The sequence below is a fragment of the Medicago sativa genome, chromosome 6, assembly GCF_051527215.1.
Source record: "Medicago sativa cultivar Bolivia chromosome 6, Bolivia_mono, whole genome shotgun sequence".
In the NCBI taxonomy this organism is placed as follows: domain Eukaryota; kingdom Viridiplantae; phylum Streptophyta; class Magnoliopsida; order Fabales; family Fabaceae; genus Medicago; species Medicago sativa.
This window is the reverse complement of record NC_140754.1, coordinates 30,181,935-30,195,702: the sequence shown is the minus strand read 5'-3', so window position 1 is coordinate 30,195,702 and position 13,768 is coordinate 30,181,935. Positions and strand designations below refer to the sequence as shown.

Genomic DNA, 13,768 nt, shown 5'->3' with positions numbered 1-13,768 from the left:
AGACTGCTGGTGCATTGGATACCCCAAAAGGCATAACCAGGAATTCATAGTGTCTGTAACGAGTTCTGAAAGCCGTCTTGGACACGTCAGAGGATTTGATGTGTATCTGATGAAAACCCGACCTAAGATCAATTTTCGAGAACACACACGCTCCCTTAAGTTGATCAAGGAGATCATCAATCCTTGGCAAAGGATACTTGTTCTTGATAGTTACCTTATTAAGCCGACGGTAATCAATACACAGCCTCATGCTGCCATCTTTCTTCTTGACCAGCAATACCGGTGCACCCCATGGAGACACACTAGGTCTAATGAAATGCTTCTGAATAAGATCTTCTAATTGCGATTTCAGTTCCTTAAGTTCCAAAGGAGACATTCTATAAGGTGCTACCGACACAGGTTCGGCTCCCGGAATCAAATCAATTGAAAACTCAATCTCCCTTTCCGGTGGCAAGCTAGTAATATCGGGTGGAAAAACATCCAAATACTCACTAACTATAGGAATATCACTGGGGCTTAAGTCTGATTCGGGAGTCACCGTGAGCATTATATAAAAACCTTTATCTTGTGCACAAATAAACTGAGCCATCTGATACATGTGCTTAATCAGTTCTGACAACGCTACACCTTCCACCGTATTACTAGTTGGCATGTAAATAGTCTTTTCTGCACACCCAATATACACATGATTGGCTGTCAACCAGTCCATTCCTAATATAACATCAAGTTGCTTCATCGGAAGACATACTAAATCTATATAGTACGTCTTACTAGATACGGTGATGGGGCAATTTTCACAAACATAATTCGCGACAATACTTCCGTCAGTGGCCGTGGTTACTTTCATAAGGGGATTTAATAATGAAGTAGACAATTGAAGAGCTTCTACACATTGAAATGAAATGAAAGAACATGATGCACCACAATCAAATAAAACATTTACAGGATTCTGACCAAGAAAACACGTACCACCAATCAAGTCTTCATTTGCCTGCGCCTTCTTACCATCAAGGGAATACACTCTACCTTTACTCATTGTAGTACTCACACCCTTGCCCTTATTTCCTCTGTTTGGACAATCAACCACATAGTGCCCCGACTGACCGCATGCAAAACAATTATTAGAACCTGATCTACATTCTCCTTGATGAGCCTTGCCACACTTCCTGCAAGTTGGATAACTTTTAGGCGGACCTGTGTACTTTCCTCTAGTTGGAGAACCCTTGGGTTTCAGCTTCTTATGATACTTGTCGACAACATTACCTCGGTTTCTTCCACCTGCCCCAGAACCTTCTCTAGCTGCTTTGTCAAAACCTCTTTCAGCCTCCAAGCTGTTATGCACCAACTCATCATAATCTGTTACCCTTTGCTGACTCACTACAGCATAGAGTTCTCCCCTCAAAGCATGCTTATATTGATTGACCTTCCACATCTCATTACCCGCATACTCATTGTGAGTAGAGTAATAAGATAATTCCTCAAACTTTTTCGTAAAATCTGTCACCGACATATGACCTTGCCTCAGATGGAGAAATTCTTGCTCCTTCCTGACCTTGTATGACAAGGAAGGTACTTCTCCTTCATCACTTGCTTGAAATTCTCTCAGTTCAACTCCAACCCATTATTCTCCATTCTACGCCGAGCAGTTTCCCACCAATCAAGCGCTGCACCTCGGAATTGATTCGTTGCAAAAACCACTTTATCTTCCTCGGTGCAATGAACCATCAGAAAAATCTTTTCCATCTGTTTGATCCACCTCTTAGCTTCAGGTGGCTCACCACTACCATCGAACTCTGGGGGATGGTTCCGGTTAAATTCTAGAAAGGTCGGATTTCCCACAACTGGTGGTGGTGGAGGGGGCAGATGACAAACACCCGGACCTTGCTGCATATTCGCAGCCCACTGCTGCTGAGTCTGAGCGTTCTGCTGTATCTGCTGCTGCATCATATGCATCATCTGTTGGTTTTGTTGCATCAACTGTGCCCACATCTGAGCATCAGGATTAACATTCTCCTCCACATACGGATTACCTCTTGGCCGGCCTCGTCCCCTTCGGGCTCCAGACATTTTCGCTCTAACTGTCATATTTAAGTCAAAGTGATCAATTTTAACCAATATAACAATGAGGACAAATATCTTACACACCAAAAAGAACGACTACTTGAATTGTATTATTAATGACCCAAGGCACGATCTGGAAAGACCTGCTCTGATACCAAATTGTAACGCCTAAATTTGAAAGTGTCTAGAATATTCAAATAAGCGTTAAACTGGCATTGGATACATTAATTATACAAATACAAGACACTACATCAAGTCAGAAGTTCGGTTACAACACCATCCAAACCTACTATGTTACATTATTACACCAAAAGGTTTAACATACATAGGGTAGCTACAAGACCCATAAAAACACATCTTATAATAAACATATACATCTCTATTTCACAACAAAGCGATTCCATGAAGTCACGATCAATCCAAGACTTTTTCTTTACCTTTTCCTTGCGCCACCTGTGAACCTGAACAAATAAGGAGTTGGGTGAGACATAATGTCTCAGTGAGTTCTTTCTAGCCCTAGGCTAATGATAACCTTGGGGATAACCTATGGTTATCACGTGTCTACTTTACAACCTAGCGGTTGATTATACGTGTGTGGACTTGTACCTTTGACGGTCGTGCATGCTATATCCGTCTTAGGTCTTTCCTATTTGTTATAGGCTTGCTAACAACATATGTGCCATGGCGGTTAAGGGTTCCTAGAACCGCTTTGCTATATCGGACGAATAGGGTATCCTAAGATCGTCCTTGGCAATCTTTTATAACTTGCTCATATCTATCATCATATCATAATCATGCATGAACACATTCATTATATCATTATGTTAGGGTTGAACAATCAAACATAATCTTGGTTCATTTTACGGAGAGTCCCAAGTGGAGTAACCCCGAGTACACTCCCATACATGACCGATGTACGTACATCGGACTCCCTCAGTGTCGTGCGGGTCCCTTGCGGCTTGAACCGTTCCCCTTAGGTCGAGAACCTATCGTATCCCCCTAACGTGGATAGCGAGAGACACGAACACCTACATCTTGTATTAGTCATAATCTTATGCATACATGAATGATTAATCTATAACCACTTGAGTTAAATTCATTTAACTAGGATCCTTGATCGATCCTTAGGGTAATACATATAAGTTCATAATCATAAAAGACATTCACTACCCTTAACATAATTAATCTTGATCTACATCCTAGTTCTCAACATCTACGTCGAGGCTCTAGTTCCATTTCTCTCTTACATTGTTACATAATGCCCATTCAACTTATCTAATAAACTCCCTCGTATGCCATGCTCATTTATGCATAATGTATACTTGATTAACATTCAAGAAACATTCTTTTGGAAATTATGCCTTGGTGTCTTGAATTGAGGGGTTACTGTTTCAAGATTTGTTCTAAGAAAACCGCTCATGAAACGCCCAAACCATCCATGACGAGCAAAACAAGGAGTCTCCCCCATTGTCTGCTCGCCATGGCGAGTAAAATGGTGTGGGAGGCGAGTAGTTACTCGCCTAGGCGAGTTGGGGGCGAGTGGAACCCCCCATTCGCACTTCTAGCTCGCCGTGGCGAGTAATAGCTCGTCGTGGCGAGTAATAGCTCGCCGTGGCGAGTTATGTCAGTTCAGAACATATAAAAATGACATTTTGCACCCAAAAACCTCAAAGCAAGGCATCCCAAGGCATACCATAGTACTAGAAGTCATATAGAACCTGTAAAACAACTATTATGCAAGTATTCACAAGTATAAAGATGCATGGCATAAAAGGGGTAACTTTCCTATACATTAACCCTAGAAAAATATATAGTTTTCTTGCAAGCTTTAACACCCATCCCATGGAATGGAACTACCCTAGAACTCACCTTGGTTTCACCTGAGAATATGCACACAACTCCAAGTTCTTGACAACAAACCCTAAGCTCAAACCCTAGTTGAAAGAGGGTTGTTGGTGAAACTTGCTTCCAACTTGACACCAACAAGTTCCAACCCTCATCTAACTTAGGTTCTTGTTTCTTGAAGGATTAAGAAGAAGATTGAGCAAAGATTATGAATAGAGGGGAAAAGAGAAGATTTCTTCATCACTTCCCTAACCAACACCATAAACCCTAGCCATCTTTGTCTTTAATTTCATGAGGAAAGATGAAAATCAAAGATTGTGTAGAGTGAGAGAAGGAGGGAACCGATTTTTTCCTAGAGAGAAGGGAGAGAAGAATTGAATCTTAACCCTAGAGAGAGAAAATGGTGAGAATTATGAAATTATTGAGCCAAAAATCCTTAAATAGCCCCTCCAAGAGAAATTACCATTTTACCCTTAGTCTTAACCGCGTTTAATCTATCGTTAACAAGTAATTCTTCGTATCATAAAAGTGGGATATTACACAAACTCTAATTGTCACAATACACACTTGATTTTTACTTCATAAACAAACCTCATCATATAAAACACATGTACATTTAAAAAAAAACATGTATAGGCTTCAATTTGCAATCAGTAACAGCCAAGCGAAGACAAAATAATCTCCATAACATATTTTCTTGATAAGGAAGCTGTAATACTTTGAAAGATCAAGGAAATTGAATTGTTAGATTCAAGAAATTTAGTTTGGTTTGGTGAAAATTTCTATAATTTTTGATGACATTGCTACACAAATTTGGACAATCTTTATACCATAAACAATGCTATGATCAAGAAAACTTCTATATCACAACCATTTCATCAACTCATAAAAAGAAACCTCAAATACACACTATAATCCTAAGTTAAAAAAAAAAACAACTTTCTTCAAAAGGGAGATTAGTCATTAACATTAATGCTATTTAACCTCACCTCACCATGGTTTTTAAAGAAGAATTTCTGTTTTCATGAATCCATATTTTCACTAAGAAACAAACCTTATATTCAATAAACTGCACTTAACATGCCAATACCCAAAACTTTTCACAACACAACCCACCAAAACAGGTACCATAAACATATCCAGATGTATTTAATCTCAAACAAAATGTACAGAATGTCCATAGATACTTATGATAGTGAATTTCTTTGATTTTAACATTAGAAAGCAGACCAAATCATTATTTTTTTTAAAAAAACTCTCCTACAAAGCGACATTTTACTATCAATGGAAAATGATGTTAACATTGTTACCACACAAATAAGAAATCTGGATATGAAAATCAAAGAAATAACTCAGGCCAAACAGCACCTTATTAGTTACATTTAACTTAGGATCTTATTAAATAAACAGTAAACACTTATTTGAGCTTTTTACTCACACAAAGCAGTATTAATCCCTTACTTGGTCGGCAAGTAACTCAGGCCTAGCTGTTGCAACTCTAGGTTGCTTCTCAACAATCCCATGAGCAATTTCTCTCATCCTCAATACTAAATGCATCCCCTGGTCATCCAAGCCTTCATAGGAAATCCTACTTAACATATGAACAATATCTTTGGATGCACACACCTGCAAACTACCTCAAGTCAGTTCAAATATAGACCAAAAAAACACCAATATTAACAAAATTCATCATGAATGAATACATGAAAGAAACAAAATCAACCATTTTCTGAATGTTGTATTGCAAAGCAGTAATCACGTCATTCTTCGTCACCTATTGAATGTAAATAGCACTCGTTTCATGACAGCAATGCCAATAGGCACGAAAATTGTGTACAAAACAAAATTAACTTCTTATATATCTCTATAATCTAACCTTTCTATCTCGACCAACAACAACTCCACGTGCTATTTCTCTCATCGTCATTAAGGAGTGAACTTGCTGGTCATCTAAATTCACCAAAGACATTGAATTGATTCCTTCCAAAATCTTATGACACCCACTCTTGGTTATCTCTTTGTGATGCTCCATAACTAAAAAAACTGGCAAATGTAACAAACCAGATACTCAAATTATCATTGACGAAGCTTCTGGTTGGTTCTTTCTTTTTCGTGAAAAAAATTCTTGCAAAAACACGGATTATTTTCTATATACATAAATGTCCAAGATGCCAAACATAACAAATCAAATACTCCAATTGGCCTAATGGAATAAAACTTTTCATGTCTAAGCTGCTCAACTTATTCAACTGTTCAATCATATCATATTTTCTAATGCCTTTCTCAAAGGTACTTCTTTGATGCTGCTATCTCTTGCCAAACACAATGAACTGAGAAGCAAAAGAAAAAATAGCATAACATCCTTAGGAAGGAAGGTCTAGAAAACCTAAAGTCAATTGTTTGGAATAAACATGAATCTAAATTGAAAAAAGAAGGTTGAAGATGATGAATAACTGATACACATTGAATCCAAGATTGAGTTAAACTATTGTGCTGCAAATTTCTTCCATTGATAAAAAAAACACAATACACCTACAAATTTTTTGTTCTTAATCATTTTGACCTCAACTATTTCCGTCGACAAATAAAAAATATGATGCTATATCTGATTAAAATCCGAGATGGAGTCATACCTGTTGGTTCTTAGATAGCTTTTGCTGGTCAATGTTATGGTAGTAGGACCATAGCTTCCACTTGGATGCTAAATCACACGGACCAGCCCCACCGAAACCATGAAACACCGTAATGCCAACCAATTAATAATCAGCATAATGAGACACTCACATCTTTCTAAAAAACAATGTTTTTGAATGAGTGAATTCACTCAGTTACAATTATCTATCCCTACTCAAGCCTGAGATTATCCAATAATCTATCAAGGTTAAAAAAAGTTCTGCCAACGTAACCAATGTTGTCGATAGCAGACAACGGAAAATAGCAGACTTTTAAAATACCACTACGCAATATTAACAACTACACTATAACTGTTATATAACAACACTGCAAAGAGATGAGCAGCCACATCAAGGTTGTTGATGTCTTAGTGGCTGCAGCGCAGCTAAAAATTCTCTGAATTATAAAGTACCCCAACAAAAATAAGATTGAAAACTTAGTAATTTGTATTGATGAGTTTTAAACTTATAATATTTATAGTGATCAGAGAACTTTTCATGCCATGCCCATGAGAGCTGGTTGAAGAACTTGTCCCAATAGCCATTGGAGTAACAAACATTTAGCTCTAGATTGAAACATCACACACACAAACACTGCAATATATCGAATAGTACATGTCCTGTCACTGTATACAGTTTATTTTATTCTCTCCTTTATCGCTAATCTCATCATCGGTGGAGCTTCTTGTATAATAGTGAAGAGAATTTAATTTGCTATGGACCTGTGTCACATGGTTATAATCATGATGAATAGTAAGAAAACAATTTAATTTGCTCATCTCTTCTTGTATAATAGTGTTTCAGACCAAAAAACAATAAACTTGAGAAGGCGTCGAATGAACATACTAACGATTGTAAACTTACAACAATGAGCTTTCCTGCATTTTCTGGTCTCTTTTATAGCAGCTGCTGCAGCTCCAGATGAAATTCCCATCTGCAAAAGATATCCATATAACTCTTTCCAATTTTGGCCTAAATGTGGCACCAAATAAGATTATGCATAGTAGTGCAGCATGCAATAACTCCATCATGATCAGCCTTGTCAGTTCAGTAATCTGATGAATGCATACACCACAAATTTAGATAAAAAAAATATGCACAGTTGCCTCATTTAAAAAATATGCAAATCAATCCCCCTTAAACTATTAATTCATTATAATGTGCAAATCATATATAATGAGATCATTAGATAGGTCCCAAACTATAGTTTCAAAGAGCAACAATATAAGAGTAGAGTAAAATGAAGTAAAATGAGTTAACATCCGAATCAACCTCAATCCAAAGTAAATATGCGAAAAGGAACAAATATACATACAATAAACAACTCAAAACTTACTTCAGAAACCAATAATTTATAGAGAAACATGAAAGAAGAAAGAAGGAAAAATCTAAAATACCAAGGAAAAGCATAAGCTACCTGTTAGAAACCATGGAGTCTTCAAGTGGAGCACATACCCCTATAACCACTACATCAGAAAGTACATGTTGATTAGTACAATATCAACACATTTCACTACTACAATTTCTAGAAGTAGAGCATTGTTAATAGTTCTGTGATAAACATATCAATCATAAACAAATCATAAATAACAAATGGTACCTTCTGTTTGATACAAAATGTCCACTCCCTTTGGCAGGAAAGTGTTAAATCCAAAAATCAAATGGTTGTGACCTTTGAATAGTTCCTTAACCCTTGCTATAACACCAGTACTGTCAGTCCTGGAAACAGCCAAAAATAAATAATCACAACCTACAACACCGTCAAAATTCATAATATTCTTTTTAATATTTTTATCAAAATATTTACCTGCCTAGTAAGTTTCATACAACAATTTCATTCACTCTTTTCTCCTTCTGCAACTGAATTATCACCCTCCTTTTCTGAATCAGCAGAAAATTCTGCAACTGAATTATAAGGTTCATCTTTTGTGTTATTCGCAGTCCTGGTTTCAATCACATCATTTGAACCGCCATTGTTCTTTCGACTCCCATAATTCAAATCCTTCGGAGAGTCAATTTTCTCCAAACTCTCCTCAGATTTCATACCCCATTCTATCTCAACAACACCTTCCTTTCCACCCTCGGCTTCACCAACCTTACCATCGTTACGGATTTCTTCCGAGGATTTTGCAACAACAGCAGCTGATGGTTTGACTTCAATCTCCTCCACCTCTTCACTATCTTCATTGAATTGATTGTTTTGATATCGTCATGGTTCTGATACGCAGACGAATCACCGTCACTTCCTTTCTCATCAATTGACTTCAATTCATTCTTCCCTTAAAACTCGTTATCAAAACCAATCAATTTCAATACAATTATCAATTAAACAACCTTATTAACATAACCTAATTAAATTTCAGAAAACAATGCAGGGTTCTATTGCTATCCTTGAACTGCACTCCACCGTAAATATGAGCCACATCAAAAATATAAAAATCAAAATTAAAAATATAAAAATCTTTGTAGCAGATCATAAATCATGATATTGTCCAGTACATAAATTAAAGAAACCATATAGCATCAATTATCAAACCAACTCAACAAAATAAAAAAAACAATCCGGTTAACATCTCACAAACTCAAACAACAGAAACAAAACACCAAGCCAAAATGCAACCTAAATCAATTAAAAGGAAAAAACACATAACCTCAATCAATTAAAAAGAACAGTCATCTAACATTCAATAGAAGAACCCAATCGCACAAAGAAAGAAGGAAATCAAAAAGGAATAAGGAAATCAAATAAAAGAAAAAGAACATCGCAGAAAAGGAACATGCATGCCGATCAAAAATAAAAAACAAACCTTGATTGATGATGAAGAAGAACGGATGAAGAAGCTGACAGCGAACAGACCGTATCCTTCAGTCGTTTGAGTCGGTAATGTGAGGGAGAAACTGAAAAACCCAATTGTAAATCATGGTATATATATGGGGGAGATGGTTATTTACCCTTTACCAAAATACCCCCATAAGGGCAAAATGGTAAAAAGCACGGACAAGATTTGTCCTGTATAGTATAGTAGATGTATGCATATTGTTGAATGCTTGTCATCAGTCTTACATAAGCTAAAAGCTTGATATAACTATTTTTATGAAGGTTATCCGGTTTAATATCACTAGAAGCAGTATACCATTAACTCGGCTAAAGTGCAACTTTGGCCCCCCTATCTTTCAAAAAGTTGCGATTTTGGCCCCCTAAGTATGAAAACTACAATTTTGGTCCCCCATGTTTAGGGAAATATGCTCTTTTAACCCCCTAACTTAAGGGAAATATGTCTATTGACCCCTTATCTTTTCAAAATGTTGCGATTATGGCCCCTTATCTTTTCAAAATGACCCTTTTTTTTGGATACGCGTCGCCTTCTCAGCAGTTTTCAAAGTTAGGGGGCCAAAATTGTAGTTTTCAAAGTTAGGGGGCCAAAATCGCAACTTTTTGAAAGATAAGGGGCCAAAGTTGCACTTTAGCCCCATTAACTCAGCATAGTACTAAACATTCTCAATAAGTATGATCACCTGAAGACACAACATTATTGAAAAACAAATTAACTGTACCATAATTTAATATAGGGTTAAATATGTTTTTGGTCCCTATAAAATGGCGACCTTCTAAGTTTAGTCCTTACTTAATTTTAATAGCGTTTTTAGTCCCTACAAAAAAAAAAATTTACTTATAATTTTAGTCCCTGCTAAAATAAATTTTGTTTAATTATCCTTAAACTCTTAAATTTTTTAACGATTCTTTTTATACAAGTTTAGAACACTATGAAAGGTTCATTTACTAAAATCTATAATTTTTTAACATGAAATAAATTAAATATGAATTTTTTAAAACGACAAAAGTTTAAGATATAAGTAACAAAAATATGGACGTGGAAATCAAATTTTTGCGATATTTTTTTCGGAGGATCTTTTAATAACGTTCTTAACACGCCTGTAAAAAATTGTTGAAAAACTTAAGAGTTTAAGCATAAATTAAACAAATTTGGATTGAGTAAGGACTAATATTGAGTGCAGAAAATTTTTGTATGGATTAAAAATGCTATTAAAATTAAGTAAGGACTAAACTTACAAGGTCGCAATTTTGTAGGGAACAAAAACATAATTAACCATTTAATATAACTCATGTAACGACAACATAAAAGGGGATAATTACGGCAGAGTGTCCCTACCTACTGTCCTTTATAATCTAATGAACTGGAACTTTTCTGATTCAGTCCAAACTTCAAAGCATCAGCAGAGCTCGCACCAAATGCAGTCTTAGAGGCATTCGTTTGCAAATTATTTTGACCCTCAGACATTGGCATTTGATATAAAGCATACAGTGCCTTTGTTGTCTCATCCTCACTGATGTCACAAGAATTCATCCCACAGGCCTAAATTCAGGAGAGCAATGAGGCAATAAAACATAGAGCGCACTCAAAAGTAAGCACAAATGGAGAAAATGGAAGAAAAAAATGGTAACTGGTATATCATTCGAGATAGACCTTAACTATTGTTGATAATACAACATCATACTAACTGGACATCCATCTAGGAAGCACCGGCACAAACAAGAACATCAAACACGACACTGACGCCGACGATAGTCATATTTTCAGGCAATAAATTATTTGAATGTAACCATATGTAACAATGTCGTGTCGGTGTTACATGTCAGACACCGAACACGGCTTCAATATGAAGTGTTGGTGCTATATAGACATCTAAAATAATATGATCATGCATAATTTCAACCAATATGAAGAAGCAACTTACAGCCAATAAAGCATGCTACACAACCATTCCTCTAGCAGTTGATCGGGTGTTACACTGGTAGGTAGAAGCCGCCATTTCTGGCAACTGTCACAAGCTACCCAGTCTTCTGCAATAAGTTGAGGTGCTGCTACTGCTGCTGTTGGAATCATCTCCCAAAGCATCTGTCTGGAATGGCCTAGCTAACCACTTTATTGCCACTTGGTCTTTCCTTTACTTTAGCCCCAAATGCAATCTGTTTTTCGTTGGACTTAGAAGATTTTACAGCACTATTACCAGGAAAACCTTCAACTTTCTGATCTGAGTGTTTTGCTTTCAATGAACCTTTGCTCTTGCACACTCATCATAGGTATAACTACAACACAATCAATAACCACAACAATCTCAAAATCAAAATCACAAAACAAATACACAAAATCAATCACAACACATACTAAGATGATTAGCTCGGATCTCGAGGGTTTTGGATTGCCTCATAAGAAACCTAACTTTTCAAGTAACCTTATGCTTAAGAACTCCATCGTACCAGTGTATGTGGTTTGGGCCGAACCAAACCAGTGTTATGAAACGATGAACCGGTTCATTGGTTTCAAACCGAACTAAAACCATTTCAGAACTGAGCCTAAACCGTATTTTCGAACCGAACTATGTTTTATGGTCCTTTATGCGAGCTATATCATGATATTCTTACATATATGGAACATTTTATGTCCTACTGCCCTACTAACTATCAGATATTCACAAGTAGAATCAATAAATGCTGAGTGTGTATTGCATGCATTAACAAAAAAGATTTTTGTTTTCACAAATTCAATTGTTGTCAAGAACTCATAAAGTTATGCACACAAAAGAAGTGAAAAAAACAACCATACTAAAAATTGGATCCCCGCAGCTAATATCTTTGCTGCTCCCTCTGCTGTGCTATTATTAGCCCTTAGGATCCAATTCCAGCCATACTAATTAAGTAAAGGTCTTAAAACCCTAAAAACTAAAAGAAAGAAACAGAAACCCATCAACATCGAACAAAACAATAAATCGTGATTTGGGTGAGTAAAATCGAACAGGGCAACGGTGAACAAGAGAACAAAGGAGTTAAGAGAGAAAATAAACATACCGTTTTGAAGATGGTGAGGTGGTGATGGATGATTTGGATAGAGCAGCAAACGATTACAGCAAACAAGCAAACGATTACCCCTCCCGACGAGTACGAAACGAGAACGAAAACAAATTAAGGAATTGTGACTACGAGATTTGAATTTTGGCGCTTTATTCAATAGTCAACTTTCTCTTCTAAATAGGACGGGAAGGAGTATAATGCAATGTCATATCAATTGAGATAAGCTTACGAAAATATTTTATTCGCTATGTTATTATTGATTATTATTCAAAAAATATTTAGTCATCTAGTACTTACTAAGGTTGCACAAAACTAACTATTATTTAATACTCAAAAATAAATTAATATTTGATCATTAAAAAAATTAAAATTTTTAAAAAATAATAATTATTAAGCCTGCCACAATATTGTAGAGAGATAGCTAAATCTTCTCATTAAGTTTTCTCTTTCTTGCCCTTAATTCTTAATAAAGGGGTGGTTATGGTCGTTTCTTGGCTTAGAATCATCCATTTTACTCCCTTCTGTCACTGTTATAAGAGAAAATCAACTTTTTTGGTTATATAGACCAAATGCCTAATTTATTGAATAAACCTAAAAAGTTAATTTTTTCTTATAATAATGACCGGAGGGAGTATATCGGATTTTTATTTCTTGTTTTGCCTTGATTGTCACCTCAGTACAATGTTGCTTTTGTAGTTGTTTTGTTGCAGTGTTATTTAATTTTCTATCTTGGTGCAGTGTTTTTGTGGTTGAGATTGACATATCAACTTTAATCAATTTCAATGACTAGATTGTCAGGTTGCACTTTAGATGCATTATTATTTTGATAACTTTGATTTTATCACACTATTCGTAGATACTTTCACATTTTATACTATTAATATGGATGTTGTGAGTTTGTTCTCAAATTAATCCTCTTTGCTTTTTTGCAATGTTGGAATTTGGTTTGCTTCGAATATACTTTACCAATTTAGATAATAACAACAACATTTTATGCCAAGAGTTCCTTGAATAATTCAGATGTACTATCCTTTTATAATATTATTTTGGATGTTGTGAGTTTCAAATGTACTATTAACTTTGTTCGTTGTTGTTAATGTGTATTACCGATTCTTCTTTAGGTGATAAAAGAAAATTGTGGAGGGATCTTCTCTCAGCAAATGACTCTTTTCGGGGGGGGGGGGGGGGGGGGGGGGGGGGATTTGGTGTGTCCGAGGGAATTTTAACTTTGTTCTGGATGCACAGGAAAGGTCAGGGGTTAATTTGGAATTGGTATGTGGAGGGGAAATGAATATTAGTGAGTTTTGTAATTTTGTGT

General features: G+C 36.1%; 1 protein-coding gene across 7 annotated transcripts; it reads right to left on the bottom strand.

The window, feature by feature from the left end:
* Positions 1 to 5,106: 5,106 nt before the first annotated feature.
* On the bottom strand, positions 5,107 to 9,519 carry LOC146914435 (uncharacterized). Of its 7 annotated transcripts, none has more exons than XM_085717303.1 (7): positions 9,386 to 9,519; positions 8,386 to 8,857; positions 8,179 to 8,297; positions 7,997 to 8,044; positions 5,783 to 5,867; positions 5,630 to 5,680; positions 5,107 to 5,532 (listed from the first exon to the last, which is right to left on the bottom strand). In XM_085717303.1, the coding sequence occupies exons 5-7, from the start codon at positions 5,831 to 5,833 to the stop codon at positions 5,356 to 5,358; spliced, it is 279 nt and encodes a 92-aa protein (XP_085573429.1). In that variant the 5' UTR covers positions 5,834 to 5,867; positions 7,997 to 8,044; positions 8,179 to 8,297; positions 8,386 to 8,857; positions 9,386 to 9,519; the 3' UTR covers positions 5,107 to 5,355. The 7 variants fall into 7 exon arrangements, 6 of the variants coding, with proteins under 6 accessions (XP_085573429.1, XP_085573434.1, XP_085573433.1 ...); XM_085717308.1 differs by having other exon boundaries at positions 5,783 to 5,856; positions 7,996 to 8,035; XM_085717307.1 differs by having other exon boundaries at positions 7,997 to 8,035.
* Between the last annotated feature and the right edge of the window lie 4,249 nt (positions 9,520 to 13,768).

Excerpts from the sequence above, each read along its gene's own strand:
- LOC146914435 (XM_085717302.1), bottom strand. The coding sequence starts at position 5,938 with ATGGAGCATCACAAAGAGATAACCAAGAGTGGGTGTCATAAGATTTTG. Across the intron at positions 5,681-5,782 it reads TTGTTGGTCGAGATAGAAAG|GTGACGAAGAATGACGTGAT; the intron begins GTTAGATTATAG and ends TACATTCAATAG. Across the intron at positions 5,533-5,629 it reads AATACAACATTCAGAAAATG|GTGTGTGCATCCAAAGATAT; the intron begins GTTGATTTTGTT and ends GGTAGTTTGCAG.